General features: G+C 40.8%; 1 protein-coding gene across 1 annotated transcript in view; it reads left to right on the forward strand.

Annotated features, from left to right (window-relative positions):
- Positions 1-17015, forward strand: part of TTC27 (tetratricopeptide repeat domain 27) — a 267500-nt gene that overhangs the window by 33995 nt on the left and 216490 nt on the right. Inside the window, exons 5-6 of the mRNA XM_018552894.1 lie at positions 367-507; positions 13724-13826. Coding sequence (XP_018408396.1) covers positions 367-507; positions 13724-13826 — 244 coding nt within the window. The remainder of the gene's footprint in view (positions 1-366; positions 508-13723; positions 13827-17015) is intronic.

The raw sequence follows: 17015 nt of genomic DNA on the forward strand, positions 1-17015 counted from the left end.
CGAATGCAGATGCACAGCAGTATCTCTTCCCTGCTCGTGCCAGCTGCAGTGGTCTGTGTCCCCGCTGCCTCTGCCGATACAGGTGGGGGAGCAGCGAGGACTGAAATGGACACAGACAGACGGGGAGGAGAATGGGGAGCAAAGTGGCAGCGGCGGCGGATTCAGCTAATCGATAATGAGTTGACAATGATTCTCATTATCAATTTTATCGATTAGCTATTTCAGCCCTAACCTCAATGAATAGATTCAGTTACACTTTTATGTAAGTTGTACAGTAAGTTGTACAGTTAAGTTTCAGGTTCAACAGCTATGTGCTATAGCTGCATTCTTCAGTTTAATTGATTTGTATTTTTCAATGTTTTCCAGAGCAAAGCATTGTGTGTTGCAATTCTCAGCACGCTTGTTCTTGATGGAGAATCAGTCTACAGCTTGACAGCCAATCCAATCTTCTTAGTGCTGGCCAGAGTAATCCTTGTGAACCTGAGGAACAAACTTACAACATTCCAGGTAAGAAATGATCTGTGTCTAAGGACGTGTTTGGCATAGATGATTGCATATTGTCAGTTGTTCATTTAAGCATTCTCCAAATGGCCTAAATAAGCTTTATGGCTCTAATTTTATTTAATGCATACGTAATACAGTACATGTAATGTGTTTTCTTGGGAATAAGAACCCTCAGTACGCATAATCCTCTGAATTTGATTAAGCATTTGTGTGTTGAATATATAAACCATATTTATTCTTAAATTAGTTCCATAAATTAGCAAGTGCATGCACTGCAAATGTGTGCATATTTTAGACTAATTTTTAATACTTACTGTATATACTCGAGTATAAGCCGAGATTTTCAGCCCATTTTGTTGGCTGAAAAGTGCCCCCCTCGGCTTATACTCGAGTCAGCGCCAGCGCGTCTTCTTACTTACCCTGCCGAGCGTCGCGTCACTGCTGCTCCGGTGTGCGGCGCTCCGAGCGGGGTCATCTGGCAGTCTCCGGGTCCTAATTTAGGTGGCCGGAGACTGCCAGATGACCCCGCTCGGAGCGCCGCCCACCGGAGCAGCAGTGACGCGACGCTCGGCGAGGTAAGTAAGAAGAAAAGAAAAAAAACCCCGCAGCGCCAGTACAGCAGGGGAGCAGGGATGTGTCAGCGGCGCGCTGGTCAGACGAAAGGAGCTCCAGGTGGGGTTGTAATTATCGGGCAGGCACCTCTAGTCAGCTAAATTAGGACCCCACCTGGAGCTCCTCCCACTGGACCAGCGCGCCGCTGACTCGTCCCTGCTCCGGCACAGTGAATCACAGTAAGTGAGGGGAGATTTGGGGGGATTTATTACAGTAACCAATTATGTATTGTCTGCACTGTATTAGCAGTATATACTCTATATGGAGTATATACTGCTAATATAGTGCAGACAATACATTTACAATGATACTAACATGAATGTATTAAATGATCTGTATGTAGCCCTGTACTATGGATCATTTAACCCATTCATGTTAGCAGAGGATCATTGTAAATGTATTGTTGCAGGCACTCTATATGTACATGTACTATATACTACATATAGAGTGCACTGAAGAATAGATTTATCCTCTATTTATCCTCAATTATCCTCTGCTAATATGAATGGGTTAAATGATCCGTAGTACATGATATGTAGCCGTTTACCCCCTTTTCCACTTACAGAGCTAGGCTATTTTTCTTTTACATAAATATTAATGTAATTTTATTGGTATCTATCTACCATTAGCTGCCTCATTTCCCACCCTCGGCTTATATTCGGGTCAATACTTTTTCCCAGTTTTTTTGGGTAAAATTAGGTACCTCGGCTTATATTCGGGACGGCTTATACTCGAGTATATACGGTACATTGTCTATCTTTACTGTATTCTACATTTATTAAACGTAATAAGACTTAAATCATAATAATAAAAAAAATTACCTTTATTTGTGCACAAAGCATGCTTTACACCACATGCTGTCACGTTTACCTTGCCAGCATTTTTTTAATATGTAAAAACACCAAAAAGCAGCATAATTCCCAGATAGGTAGTCAGACCTGGAAATTCAGCTGCAGGAATCCCATTGTCACTATCCCCTTGCCTTGTCGCCTTTTCCTGAACTCCTGAGTAGAGCATATGGCAAGCAAGTGGCTGCAAAATCAAGAGCCTTCTTTCCTCGCACTACAGGGGCATATTATTTATTCATTTTCTTGCAGGGTTGCTGTTGTTGACATCCCATATAGGTATCGGAATTAGCTTAGTGACTCTGGCATTAAAGTAGTATTAAACTCTCAAAAACTTTTTTCACTATTGAATTCATATAAAAAAAAATTCCCAGCAATATATTTCCTTACATTTTTGACCAAGAACTCACAGTTATGTTTCCAAACAGCTGGCTGCAACTCTCTCAGCTTGGATTCTCTGAACTTCCTGTCCAAACTCACAAGGTCTCCAGCAGCTGTCCATCTACTAGCTTGGAGAAAGTAGCAGGGAGGAGTAGGGAGCAGGGCAGTGGCTTGCCTTGCTGTTTCTGTGTGTTTGTGGAGTGAAAGAAATGGAAAACACACTCATCAATTCATAACTGGTTTTAAAGCAAGGTGCACATGGAAGGGCTTTACAAAGTACAAAAACAAAAAATTTCCAGCACAATCACCAGCCAGCTTGCAAAAAAAAACAAAAAAACTGGCTAACTAATAGGGTTAAAAACAGAGGTTTTAGTTGTACAACGTTTGAGAAATATGTGGAAGCATCACTGCCTCGTCCGGGCCACTCTATGAGAGCCTCCATCTTGGAGCATATATGCAAGCAAAGGATGAATTAATGAATTAGGTGCAGGCTTGCCAGGAGGTAGCCCAACCTCCTTAAAGGCACAGGGACACTAGAAGCCATGCACTCCACAATGGCAGCCGAAGCCCCCATTGTGTCATAAATAGCTTTAAAGCAGGGTGCACATGGAAGGGAACAGACCACGGGGGTGGATATTTTTTTTACTATATAATGGAAAAAGTACCGGAAATGTAAAAAAAAACAAAGTTTCCCTACATTCTGTTATAAAACATTTATTCTTACCCATATTTTTGGAAAACATAAAAGTCGGGATCACGTCGGGTACATAGACACCAAACATGTCAAGCCTTAAAATTGCGTGCGCCCGCAAAATCGCAAAAAACGCCCATAGACCCATAGGCGACGTCTAAAACGCTTTCACTGCTCATCACTTTAGTGTTATCAGTGATTAATGGCCCTAAAATTATTGCTCTCACTCCAACGTTTGCGGCGATATGTAACATGTGCGGCACAATAGGTGCAATCGTTGTTTTCGCACGTAGGCGCACCCGACGCATATCTGCGTGTCTATTTGGGGGGCGGGGACTTAAAAAAATTGTTTTCTTTTTTTAATTTTTCTTATGATTCTTTAATTTTTGTATTCCTTTTTTTTACACACAACTTTATTGCTATTACATGGGGGGCTAAGAAGCCCCCTATGTGATAGCCAATTTACATGACAGGTCCTCTTTATGGAGACATCAGGGGTCTCCAAGACCCCTAATGCCACCTAGGGACCCCCAGAGAAGCTGATGTAGCAGAGATCAGCTTCATCAACTTCTGTAGCTGGAGAGTGACACTGAATGCAGGAAGTGATGTAATATACATCACTTCCTGCAATCGGGGACTGAGAGAAGATCAAAGGGAGACCGTATACTGATCTCCCTTTGATCTCCTGTCACAGAGCCGGGCCCGTCCCGGCCGCATCGGGCACAGCGGATCTCGGGACCGGCGACGGCAGTGATAGCTGCTAATACAAGCGATCGAACGTCTCTAAAGACGCCTGATCGCTTGAATGTAAAGCACCCAGCCGTGTAATTACAACGGCCGACCCGGAAGCTGCTCGTCGGGCTCCGCCGTCCTCTCGTCACAACTCCACGAGATGACTTCGTTGGGCCGCCTCGTGACTCCACGAGATGTTGAAAGGTGATGCGAGGAATCTGACACTGCCCTGTTGCCCTTCTGTTGTCTTGTACCAGCCTTGCCACTCTCCGTTCTGCCCTAACATTGACTAGTCGCTGACGGCCACAATTCGCACGTTCAGACCCAGATTTTCGGCTGACAGTCCAGTCTTTAAACACTTTAACAACAGCTGCTCTTGAACATTGAACGAATTCTGCTGTTTTGCTGATGCTCGCTCCATGGCTCTCGCCAACAATCATCCCACGTTCAAAGGCTGTTAAATCGCGTTGTTTACCCATATCTTCAGAAAAAAATCACTTCCCTATTTATAATGGTCTGTCCCTCTAGCAACTTCAGCGCGAAATTATAGCTAATTATAGCTAATTTCCCTACAAACGTCAGTTGGTCATATAAGGTGGAGGCTCTTATGGATTAGAGTTAGGACAACACTACACAGAGGGGCCTTGACGAGGCAGTGTGGCTTTTGCTTATTTTGCCAAAGTTGTACAACTAAAACCTCTGTTTTTAAACCTAGTAGTTAGCAAGTGTTTTATTTTTGCAGACTGGTTGGTGAGTGTGCTGGGAAATGTCTGTTTTTGTGTGTTTGTGGAGACACAAACAGCTTACTATCACATGCAAGAGTGGCCACCCTAACACAGGATCGAGAACAGAGCAGACCACTTACTCCTTGTATGTGGTGCTCCTTCACTTGCTGAAGGTGGAAAGTGTCAAGGTTTTGCAGCGAGGGAGGGCGCAACACATACAAAGTGGGTATGTGTTCCCCATGTTTTCTAGTGGTCCTGTCGCTGGCATATTCTCACTAGAGACAGGATCCATAGAGTGACAAGGGGCTAAGATACTGTATGTATTTATATCTACAACCAAGGTACTGCACATTTTTTTTGCCAGGTACAAGTACTGCAAGTAGTCTGAAACACAGAGGCACATATAATCTAAAGGTTTTTATTGCTTTGCGTGTCCTGGCTGGGTAAATTTACCCTCTCCTCTTGTCCATTTTCGTTCTTTTCCACTTTCACTATTGTCATCAATGAAAAAGTAATGAGAAATCCAAAACTTTACATTGGTCACCAGAATGAGGTAAATCTAAATTTTGCAATGAGAACATCTATTTCTGTAACAATGGTCTAAGAGGGAAAATGCTTGCAAATTGTAGAGGATGTTTTCCACAGCTTGCTGTGTATTGGGGACAAGTACTTACCTCTGAACCCTGCTTTCTTAAGAAACTGGGGTTAGAGGTAAGTACTTTTATATAGTACTAGTAGTAAGTACTTATATATAATACAAAAATGTTTTTTTATTAACAATTCATATACAAATAATACATTTATGATAATTCCAGTTTTTATTTAGCAATAAGAGGCCCCTAGAAACTCAGACCTTACATTTTCATGCAAGGTCTGCTTTAATGGGTGCTTTTAAGAGTTACTTAGGAAGGATTTAGTGCAGCCCATTAAACAAAGAAACCAAAGCATATCTTACTTTTACATAAAGAACAAAAAAAATGTAAAAACCAAGAAAGCATCAAATGAGTCTAGTTTAAAGATTTCCATTTACATTCATCTGTTCATGCACCAATCGTTCAGGATGAAAAAGCAGAGAAATAGCCTCTCTTTAATGTGAAAAGATGCCTGCTTGACAAAGTGTAAAATCCCACATGAGATTGGTGACTTCTAGCAGGACCATTCTGCCATTCCTTGATTTGAGTGGATCTAGTAAATTGTTTTGTGCTACAGCTGATAAAATGCATATCCTGGTCTGATTATGTGTGCCGTCTTCTGGCACTAGACCCCCGAGAGGCCTTGCAGTAGGAGGCAGTAACAGCCAACAAAATGGGCAGCAGAGTTATGAGACATTCATTTAATATGGAGAATTTCATGAGTTTTTCTGTTAAAAACAAATCAAATTCTACATTTTAATTATGTGTATGCCCGGCTTCCTGATACCTGTTGTGCTTTCTAATGTTTAGAGGTATGCACTAAAAAAATGTATGCCAGTTTACTTGCAGGTTAAATATTGTCTGATCAGACAGTATTTTAGCAGGACATGTATTATTTGGCAAAGTGTACAATGTACTAGAACTGATCATGGGTGGAGAGTATATAACATGATCCTGAATTTGGGGTGGTTACAGGAGGCAGAGAGGGACCTGATCCTTGACCACTGGTATAAGAGGTAGAGCAGGAGCAAGTCATGGACCAAGATGAAGCAGAATGTCTCCTAATCATGAATCTGAGGGTCGGGAGGTTAAGGGGGATAAAGGTGGAAGAATGACAACTAGTAATGGACCAGGGAAATAAAGGAGACAGAGTAAAAGCTCATCATGTTGGGGGGGGGTTGGAGAGAGTGAGGACAGCTGTCAGTGGAACATGGGGAGAGGAAACGTGACGTTTTAATCCTTTTAATAGATATATAATGGATGTATAGACGGGATGTTCATAATCCTATCAGTAAATGTTAATGTTTTTTAAACTTTTCATTTTTGTTTGTGTACATGAGTCATCTATTTCTGCTCCTGACCTATGCAAGCTGTGTTTCTGGGTTATGCTTTGTCGCTTGTCCGCTTTGTCCACTTTGCTTTATCTCAAAACATGCTTTTATAGGCTCTGTCTGCTTCAGTAGACCATCTGCACTCTTTAATTACATTAAATGTCCACAATGCTCTGGTAGCTAGAGATGAGATCTTTTAGATTTTTTGAAAAAAAAAAAAAACATGTTGTGTATGGTGTCCTCATGTGTGTACATCTACATACATACATATAGGACCTGCGTAGTTCAACTCTTCTCAACATTGTCGTGCCTAAACCTGGTAAATGAAAGTAAATTTTCTGTGGTGCAGAAGGAATTTTTCTTTAGTATATAAATTCTGTGTAAACTGTACTGCATTTCCGGGTGACACATTGGTGTATTTGTAGAGGCACTTCCTGTTCCCTCTGGCTGCACATGCGCAATAATATTCCATGATGATTAGTGTGACAGTCTGTCGAACATATTCCAGTAGATTATGAATTATTTTGGTCTGCGTTAAGGTTCCCACACACATTTTATTCCAAATATTTTATAATCCAATGATTTTGATATTGTATGTATATCTTTAATAAATTGATCTATCTATGGGAATTTGTTTTGGTTAAATGAAATGTTTTCTTTAATTTTAATTTAGTGATAGTGGTTGTGATATTATGGAACTATTTTTGTTAGCCCATGGAAAAAATCTATCTATTAATGAACCTTGTAAATTATTATAATATTGACCATAATTTCGTTCAAATTGTTCAAAACAGCACCTTTGAAAGAAAATATTCACACATGCACAAAATAATAAATGTCTACCTTTATTTATAGGAAAAAAAATGTTGTGCAATATTGACCTGGAGTGTAATCTGCTTTGCCTTTGGGGATCATGAAGTAATCATTTTTTTAATCCAAAAAAATGAAATTAAATACATGTTTCAGGTTAAGGTCGCAAGAATGTAAAAAATCTCAACTCTGCTATCAAAAACAGTGGCATTACATAACATAAACCTCATTAACCTTGTCCAGTTAATAAGTGATATTCAGTCTCTTTTTTTTAGTATTCTGACAGTTGCAAAAAAAAGGCATAAGAATGCATAGCTAGATTCCTATTGGCTATTGCACTTTGCAATAGCAAACTAGCTATTGCACCCGCCCTCTGCTGCTTTCAATCACCAGAAGAGGAGCCGATAGAAAAATTCCGGGCCCCCTATGCTAAATGACAGCAGCACTGGGCAAGTGCATTACCTAGTTTGCTATTGGCTATTGCAAAGTGCAATCGCCAATAGGAATCTAGCTATGCATTTGTATGGCTTTTTTTTTTTCTTTTCTGACTGACGACGGGCCGCGGCTCCCGATGTCAGAAAAGAAAAAAAAAAAACGATCGCAGGGAAAGATTTAATCTGCTCGATCGAGCACATTAAATCTTTCCGGGAGGAAGTGTTTCTCTATCTAATAGCGGGAGACTCCCGGAGCGTACGGGAGAGTTGGGATGTCTGCTGTAAGGGCAATGTGAAGATAAATGGAACATACTCGATAATTGACCTTTTTGAAATATTATTTATCATAGTCATATACTAAAACATCATAGCCACATGCTAAAAAAAAGTGCATGCATACATACAATAATAATCGTACAGTGTGGTTAGCACTATCCCTTGATCCAAAAAATCTGGAGCTACAACAGTTTTATCAGCTTTGCAGTAGCTTGGTAGACTCATGTACAAGTCCTGTTGCTTGTCACTTGATAACATTAAATCTTGCAAGGATAAAATAGCTACGTGTTATAGGATTCCACTGTGACAGACCTCTTATGTCTGTTCTAGAGCTGCAGCTAACGATTATTTTCAAAATCGATTAGTTAATTCACCTGTACAAAGTAAGGTACGCCAGCTTGCAGTTTAGTGATTTTTAGTTTAAACTAAATTATTTTGTGTGCTTGCCCTGAAAACTCAGTAAAAATGCAAATGATTGCTCACTTTGTGCATTTTATACTGTTTTATTTTCAGTGCATGACTGTGTGGCTTTAAGTTAATCTAAAAATAATAAGAACATGAATATTATAAGAAAATGATAGATTTCGTGCTGTTTAAATTATAAATTGCATATATCAGTGTTGGTCCATGTATTATGCCACATGGAATCTTTCAGATTGTAATTCTCTATTTAAAGTAATCTCCAAGAAAAAAATCAGCTGCATGAAGACCAGCGTAAGTAAAATCCAAAGTTTTATTGAAGTAAATCCAAAAGCAAAATCCAAAATGATTAAGCCCAGGTGGTGAAACGCGTGAGAGGAATTGGTGTGGGAGAGACTTATGGTTGTGTGCATGCTGCTTATCATACTTTGGATTTTATTTTGGATTTACTTCAATAAAACTTTGGATTTCACTTACACTGGTCATCGTACGACTAATTTTTTTGTTGATTGATTGGAGAAGTGAGGAGCACATTGCAGCCTGCACAGCGTGTGTATTAAGTGCAGCCAGAGATAGAATTGGAGCGGTGAGTTTACAGAGTTCTCTATTTAAAGTGATATTCAATTCTCAAGGGGAGAAGCGCCTTGGGTGATGTGGGAAGCCCAGCCATTCCCTTATTGGGACAATTCCTATAAAGATCAAATAACATATAAGACCAAACCTCTGGCAAATGTTATCTCTGAAGAGTGAGGTATCTGTTTATGTGAGTTGGTGCAGTGAATCATCATAAAGATGTGCATTGATATAGCCTAAGAAACTTAATCCATCTCTAACAAAAGTGATCCATGGGTGTGGGAAAAGCCACTGTATTTTAGTCAGTAGTCAAAATCAATCTACAATGTGTATATATACTTATATATGTGTCATAAACAATTATGTACCTTTTGATATAAACATCTGATTACAAAACACCCATTTAACCACCCATTATTAAATGTTGTCATTAGGGATGTCCCGATAACGATGCTAGCATCGGAATCGGGCCCGATACAGGGCATGTTGACAAGTACTTGTACTTAACGCCTCCCACAGGCTGAGCACTGAGATGCGATGCAGCGATCCTGCCCAGCGCCAACTACAAGAGGCATCGCGTGAGGCTACGGGGATCGGAGTGAAACTGTGAGTAAGGGAAGCTGGAATGGGGCTGGCTGTAAATCTATTGCTATAGTGTACTGGACGTGTGTAATGTATATGTAGTGCATACATACAGCACACACCTCCACTACACTCCAGCAATAGAGTTACAATTTTCCACTGCTAACATGAATAGGTTAAATCATGATCCATAGTACATAACATGTAGTTGTACTATGGATCATTTAAAGTCACCTGTCCCTTTAAGAAAAAGTATCAGTAATTGGTATCGGCAAGTACATGAGGGGATGTACTTGTACTTGGGCCTGAAAAAGTGGCATCGGGACATCCCTAGTTGTCATGATACTTCCCCTTGTGTTGAACCTCCCAATAGGAGTTCATTCCCCATCTCTAAACAAAAACTGAAAATGTAAACCACTCTTCACTCCCCCATACAATGCCCCCCCCCATACTCCCACATCGCCCCTCCTCCCTAGACCCTCCTCCCCTCATTGCATAGCACATCATACCCATATAGTGACTGGCTAACTGAAACGTGATGATAAAAGAACAGCAATAACCTCAAGTTCAGCCAGAGAGTTATATTCTATGTTGTAGCCCTGGTTTCGGGCTCCGTGGCCCAAGCTCTCCACAGTCCCCCTCCCGCCAACTCTCCCCTTATATCGCCCCCATCGTCGAATAAGACGCGCAGGACACAGGTGATGGCCTCCTGATGGCCTCTCGCACCTGATGGCCTCTCGTGCGCGCTCTGGTCTCTGCCCGCTGTTACTTAGGTGGCAAGGACGCCAAACCGATAGGTCGACCCCCTATTGATTGTCAAGGGGACGTCGGCCCTCGGCCGCCAGTCTGGGCCTCTGCACCGCTGAAATGCGGACCCCAGATCAGGCACAGACCCAGAAGTGGGAACCCAGAGGTCACAGGCGGGAACACATCATCCCTGTACCCGATGACTCACGCCATGCGGGGCATCCAGCTGCCAAGGAAAGTTCCCGTCAATACAGAAATAATAAATATCAATTCATAGATAAACAGATCTAATGGGCACATTAACATTGTAAATAACTTGTTGCATTCCTAAAATCCATACAAAAGATCACTACTATTTTACAGTACATATTTCATCTTAAGGTGTATTTAGCATAATTGTTCCTATTTTTGCTCAAAATATATAATTGTTCAAGAGTGTATCCTTGAAGACTATCCTAACTCCAACATATTGCAGTACACTGAGCTTTATTTCTTTAAAATTATATTTCATCATAATACATATTTCCTTGAGTTTAGATCAAAGTACATAATTGTTAATATAGACATAGTTAGGTTTCCTCTAAATTGCTACAAGCTCTAGAACAATTCTACATTACTATTCAAATAAGGTATATCTAAACATGATTATCATAGAAGAATATATATATGCATGGGCCAGTAAATAGAGGCAACACACTTGGAATAGGACCTGATAGGTAGAAAACCTCCAGATCCTGAATATGCAGTATTTCAAAAAACTTTGTGGATCGCCTCTATCCAGGCTCCCTTATATGACCTCTCTTTCTCAAGCAGAGTTCTATGGAGCCACCTTTGTGTGTGATAGTAAGCTGTGTGTCTCCACAAACACGTAGACACAGCAAGTCAAGCTACTTCCCTCTACCTTCTACCAGCTAGATGAACTGTTGCTGGAGATTGTGCTGTCTCTTGTGATTTTGTACTGGACAGAAAGTTCAGGGAAGCTGAGCTGAGAGACTGGGAACCAGCTGTTGAGAAACATGATGACTGTAAGTGCTTGGTAAATACTTTGCTAGGCCAGATATATTTGTTTGATCTGGATTCATTATTTGAGAGTTTAATACTACTTTAAACTGGGCAGAGAATGAAAAAAACAACAACAGTAGAACATTAAATTTTTTTGAAAGGCCAAACTTTGTTTTATTTTTAGTTTTGGATAGTAGAAAGGGGCGCTTGCCAGGTTTTTGCCACCCCTTTGTGAAAATTACCTTACTTTTCCTGTTTCAGAAACACAGCGGGATATAAGAGGAAATTATTTCAAAGTGAGTGGAAATCCCTTTTAGACAATTGTCACTAACAGCTGTCCCCACTGAAAGATTTCCTTCCTCCTCCTGTTTTGTGTGACAACTCAAAAATGTTGGATGTCCTGTTACTTTCTGCTTTGGAAACAAAGGTCAGAGGGCCAAGAGTGAGGCAGAATCTCTGTGGCAGGGACAAAGACGGCACAAAAAAACCTGATAGAGGTTTAAACCATTTCCTACTCTATAAAAAAAAAACAAAAGAAAACCTTTTGGCTTTACATACACTTTGATATTACTTTTATAAGTTTTAATAGCATTCAAGTCTGACATATTTGTGCAATGGACTCATGCAGCTGCAGACATTAGTGTATGTTCCAAATAAAGACCCTTATTATTTTATTTTTTGTTTTTTTCTGTAAGAAAACCTTCACCTTCAACCTGTGTCATACAACCAGTGAACGTGCTGTCTTGCTCTACTCACTTGAACTGATCAATCTGGTTGTAGTGTACAAAAATTAATTGTACTTAACGCTGTCATAGGAAATAAGCCCACTTTTTGTTTCGCTTAACAAAGGTAATTACTTTTCAAAGGGGAATTCAAAGTAACAGTAATTTTGATGGGTATAAATCTACTAGTTGGTCTGGAAATACCTTGAAATTCTATGTAAATCTGTGGCACCACTCTCTCCAACATTCCCCTGTGAGCAAGGGATGAATCCTTGATGCCCAGAACTCACAAAAAGTGATTTGAATGGCTCAGCTCAGCCTTTAAGAACCGTGCGCTTTTGCGCGGATGGCTTTACTGACACTCTTTGTCAGTTGTCCAGACTGGGTTTTTTGTCTGTGCAGATCCGCTGAATTCTCTGGCTTAAGTACTGGTCTGTTGTACCAGCTTGTAAGAATCCTCTAGAACGCATTCCTTTCACTGGAGGATGCCTGTTGGCAAAGGCTTGGACACATTCATTAAGAGGATTAATGGAAATGGATGGAACGAGTACCCTCTTACCCAGTAAGCAGAAACTTAAGGCTCACGTTGGTTGAATAGACACCAAACATGTCAAGCCTTAAAATTGAGCGCACCCCGAAATCGCAATAAACTACCATACCCAAAATTGGCCATATGCGATGCTTTAAATTTTTTTACCACTCATCGGTTTAGTGTTATCATTGAATAATGGGTCTATAATTTGTTGTTCGTGCTCTGATGTTCACGGTGATATGTAACATGTGCGGCGTAATGGGTGCAATCGTCGTTTTTTTACGTGTATGCGCACCCGACACATGTTTGCACAATTCTTTTTTATGTGTGACTTTAATTTAGTTTTTTACTTTTTTCACTTAACTTTATTGTTATCACATAGGGGGCTAAGGATCCCCCTATGTAATAGCAAAAATGATATGACAGGTCCTCTTTATGGAGGCATCAGGGGTCTTTAAGACCCCTAATGCCACCTAGGAACCCCTAAAGCAGCCGATGAAGCACAGATCTGCTTCATCAGCTTCTCTCCAGCTTCTGTAGCCAGAGAGTGACAGCAGAATGCGGAAGTGATGTAATATACATCACTTCCTACATTCTGACACCAGAGAGGAGATCGGAGGGAGATTGTGTGCTGAGCTCCCTCTGTTCCCCTGTCACAGAACTGCCGTGCCGGTCCCGAACCGTGAGCATCGGAGCTCGAGACCAGCGCTGTTGAGGGGGTGGCGCACTGACCGGCACCTCACACTGCTTGTATGTAAACGGGTATCATTGCCTGTTTTTTAAATGTTGACAGTTTCCTGCTTCTGTGCGCCGTGTAGCATGCACGGGTGGGCGGGGCTAACATGTCATTTTTAGAAGCCTCAAGAAGCTCCTGGCCGGCCGTTTAATTACAACAGATGGCCGGGAATCGGTAAACAATGCAATAATAAATTATATATTCACTAAAAATACTGTTACCTTTAAATCTGAAATGCTTTGGAATGTGGCAGACATATCCTACCTAAACATGGTTGCTGTGGTCATATAGCCTGTCCATAGTTGCTATGGACATTACTTGTATGATTTCTCTTGCATCTCTTCTTGTTTTCATATTTGAGACGTTTGCACATTGTACACTCAAATAGTTTATGCAGTCACCTTGTATAAATACTTTTAAACGGTTTGTCTTTCAGATGCTGCCCTGGTGGACTATAAGGTGTATTTTCATTCACCAGCAATTATTAGAGGAGAGATCATGTGAACTATTTGCTATGGCCCAAGCCAGTATAAATGAAGGTAGGCCATTTATGATTACATGCTGTGAACCAAAGTTTAAATAACTAACTAACATATTTCTGTTTATATTATATTCTCAAGTTTTTAATATATTTTGTTTGGCCATATTCAGGCAATTATCTGTCTGCCCTCATCATGATAAATATGTTTCAAAGTCTGCTGTGATAGTTTTTACTGACTATAGGAATGTTTAACTTCGGTTAACACACATATTAAAGAATCTTTCTCAACTGAAAAAAGTGACAGTATCAATCATGTTGAAAGATCTCTATGATCAACACTGGATTTTTGTTGCTCTAGAAATGTAACCACTGAGGCCTTATTAACACATTAGCGGTTTTCCGCTCGTATTCGTACACGCAGAACCACACAAAATATAAAAACGAATATATCCCAATATACCTTGTTCACACCTGCGCGACGTCCACGTGGCATGAAACCGCGCATTGATATTCTGGGCGGATTCAGCGCATTCTGGCTATAGTAGTAGCTGCAAAGGTGTGGAATTTGTGCGTTAGTGTGGGTTATCGCGCCGCGCGGAAAACCGCACTGATTTTCCAACCGCTATGTGTGAGTGGAGCCTTACTCTTTAACCCCCCTCTCCCTTCCCCAGGCTTAATAATTACCATGATTTTTTTTGCAATAGCCACGTTGGGAAAAATAAGGCAATTTTATGCTTAGCTTAGTCAGAGCCTTTGTCACTTCCTTTGATGTTAGCTGAAAAAAACATTTTTTTCTTTCTTTTGTAAACTTCTAATCTTTCGTTCCTCCATGTGATGAAGATGAACAAAGGCAGACTTATTTGTAGTCCGGCCTAGGTGGCAACCTTTACTCGCTCTATAGATACAATGAAGGAGTGAGCGTAGCCAGCCAATGGACAGGAAGTTTGTTATTTTCAGGCTTACCAGGAAATAAAGGAAATTATGTCTTGAACGTTTGGTATTATTGTGTGCACCACGCTGAACATAGACCAAAAAAAGCAAAGAAGAGAGTTGTCTGAGGAGAACAGAAATATGTTATAGTCTAGCATGTCAAAGGTAAAGTCTATAAGACCATCTTCGAGCAGCTTGATGTTCCTGCGATTACAGTTGCAAATGCTATTAAGAAGTTTAAGGTACATGGGAAGGTATCCAACCTCTCTGCATGTGTGGATGCAAGAGAAAAATCAACCCAGGATTAAACAGAAGGATAGTGAGGAGAGTAGACGTTATACCCCGGAATCCAATGGGTGCTGGAACAACTGGTGGATAGCGACACAGTTTACAATCTAGAAGATATGTGGTCTGCACACCATTCTACTTCGGAATGTCATCTTTATTCAGATTCCTTTAGCATGACATATGGATGCATCCATATGCCATGCTAAAGGAATAGAAATTAAGAGGACATTCTAAAACAGAATGGTGTGCAGACAACATATTTTCTAGCTGACCTGTCATAGGTTGGCTCTATTGATCAGGAACTCAGCGAACACATACTTCCGATTGCTGACTTGCCGATCCTCTCCCTGCAGAGAACGGTGACTGTCAGTCACCACTCCCCCAAGGGATTCCCCCCCTCCCCTCTCTGTTTCTCTAGCGCTGACTGAAGGAATGGACTAGGGAGGGGGCAGGCACAGCAGGCTCTGCTTCTAGAGAGGCAGAGCCAGCTGTCAATCAGCCATCAGGGTGGATCTCGAAAGTATTGTCGGGATCCATCCCGGCTGTGGCACACCTCTCCACTATAAATAACTTATTTCTTACCTACCAAGCCTTTAAAAAGTAATTCTACTTTTGCGGAGAAAAAAAAATCAATCCCCTTTGCGTGATCAATGTACAATTGCAAGGATTTTAACAAACTTTGTTGCATATCCCTACCTGTTTCTGTTCTGAAGAAGAAGCTGTTTGTTGCAGTATGTCCTTTCCAAGCTGATTCCTGAATGGGGGGCCTCGGTTCATTATAACCAGCTGCTGGACTTCCTGTGTTGTAAAAGAAAAAAGTGCAGTGTCTGCATCCCTTTAGTAGTAATTAAGTAGCTGCCATATTGCACTGAATTTTTGTAACAGATGTAGAACATTACAGCGACTGCAGTTTTAAATGGAAAGGTAATTTTAATATTATTCAATTACAAAATGGCTTGTGCAATAATTATATATGCTATGTTCATTTTTTTAAAGATTTCATTTTAAAAATGCGGAGTTATCCTATAACCTCCCAGTCTTTCTCTCAACCAGCTTTATTTGCCCAGCCTATACCCAAAGTAAAGTAAAAGGATGAAGATGGGTCTTTTTAAAAATAATTATTTGATTGATTTTGCATCATTTTAACAATAAAAGGGATCTCACAACAAGAAAAGAGGAAGGTCGACATAGCCACTGAAAACTAAGGAATTATGTGGTAGCAGTCTAGAAGGGTATAGAGTCGGTGTCCTGAAGCCATAGACATGATACAGAAGAGTCTTACAATGGTAATGGTAACAGGTATACAGGAGAGGATAAAAGTGGAAATAATAAGACATCGGGAGCTTTTAATACAGGTTCTGATTAATCCTAATATGAAAAGGAGACAGCTATAATGTAGGAGGAGGAGATCCACGGTTTCCAAACCTTGTCAAAGAGAGCTGGGTAGCTTCTGCAGGCCTTCCCTAGAAAAGCCTGGGATACAGGGACCTCCTCCATGGCACCAGCTTTGGCTGTTACCTGCGTAACCTGAATGTGTTCTTTGAGCGTTTGTGTCCGTACTTAAGATTTGGAGCCCTTGAGAAGGAGGTTGTGGATTTCCTTGAGGTAGTCGACAAGGCTGTGTCATATCTAGCGGGCTACAGTTAAATGAGTCAAAGCCTCTGCTGGAATCTACAGCCCTACTCAATTCTACCAGAAGGGAAATATGGCTGAAGTCTTGGAGCGCAGATGTTTCTAAATATTGTGGAGTCCTGATTGAAGGTAAACTGTTCCATTTTTTAACAAGATACTGTCTTATCTAGATCAGCCAAAAATAATCAACAAAGGAAAAAGGAAATTCAGGAATAGACCCCTAGCTTCTTGGTTGTAGAAGCTAGGGGTGGCAGAGACTGTTCAGTCATCATTGGGTTATAATTTTAGCCAGCACTTTTGTGTTACAGCTCCTTCAAGAGGTTTACCGGCTTCAATTTGTAGCCTCCCCCTTGCAACATTTTTTTTCACACATCCAATGAGAAATCAGGTAAAGGCA

The sequence above is a fragment of the Nanorana parkeri genome, unplaced genomic scaffold (genome assembly GCF_000935625.1).
Source record: "Nanorana parkeri isolate BGI_ZX_2015 unplaced genomic scaffold, ASM93562v1 scaffold100, whole genome shotgun sequence".
Lineage (NCBI taxonomy): Eukaryota > Metazoa > Chordata > Amphibia > Anura > Dicroglossidae > Nanorana > Nanorana parkeri.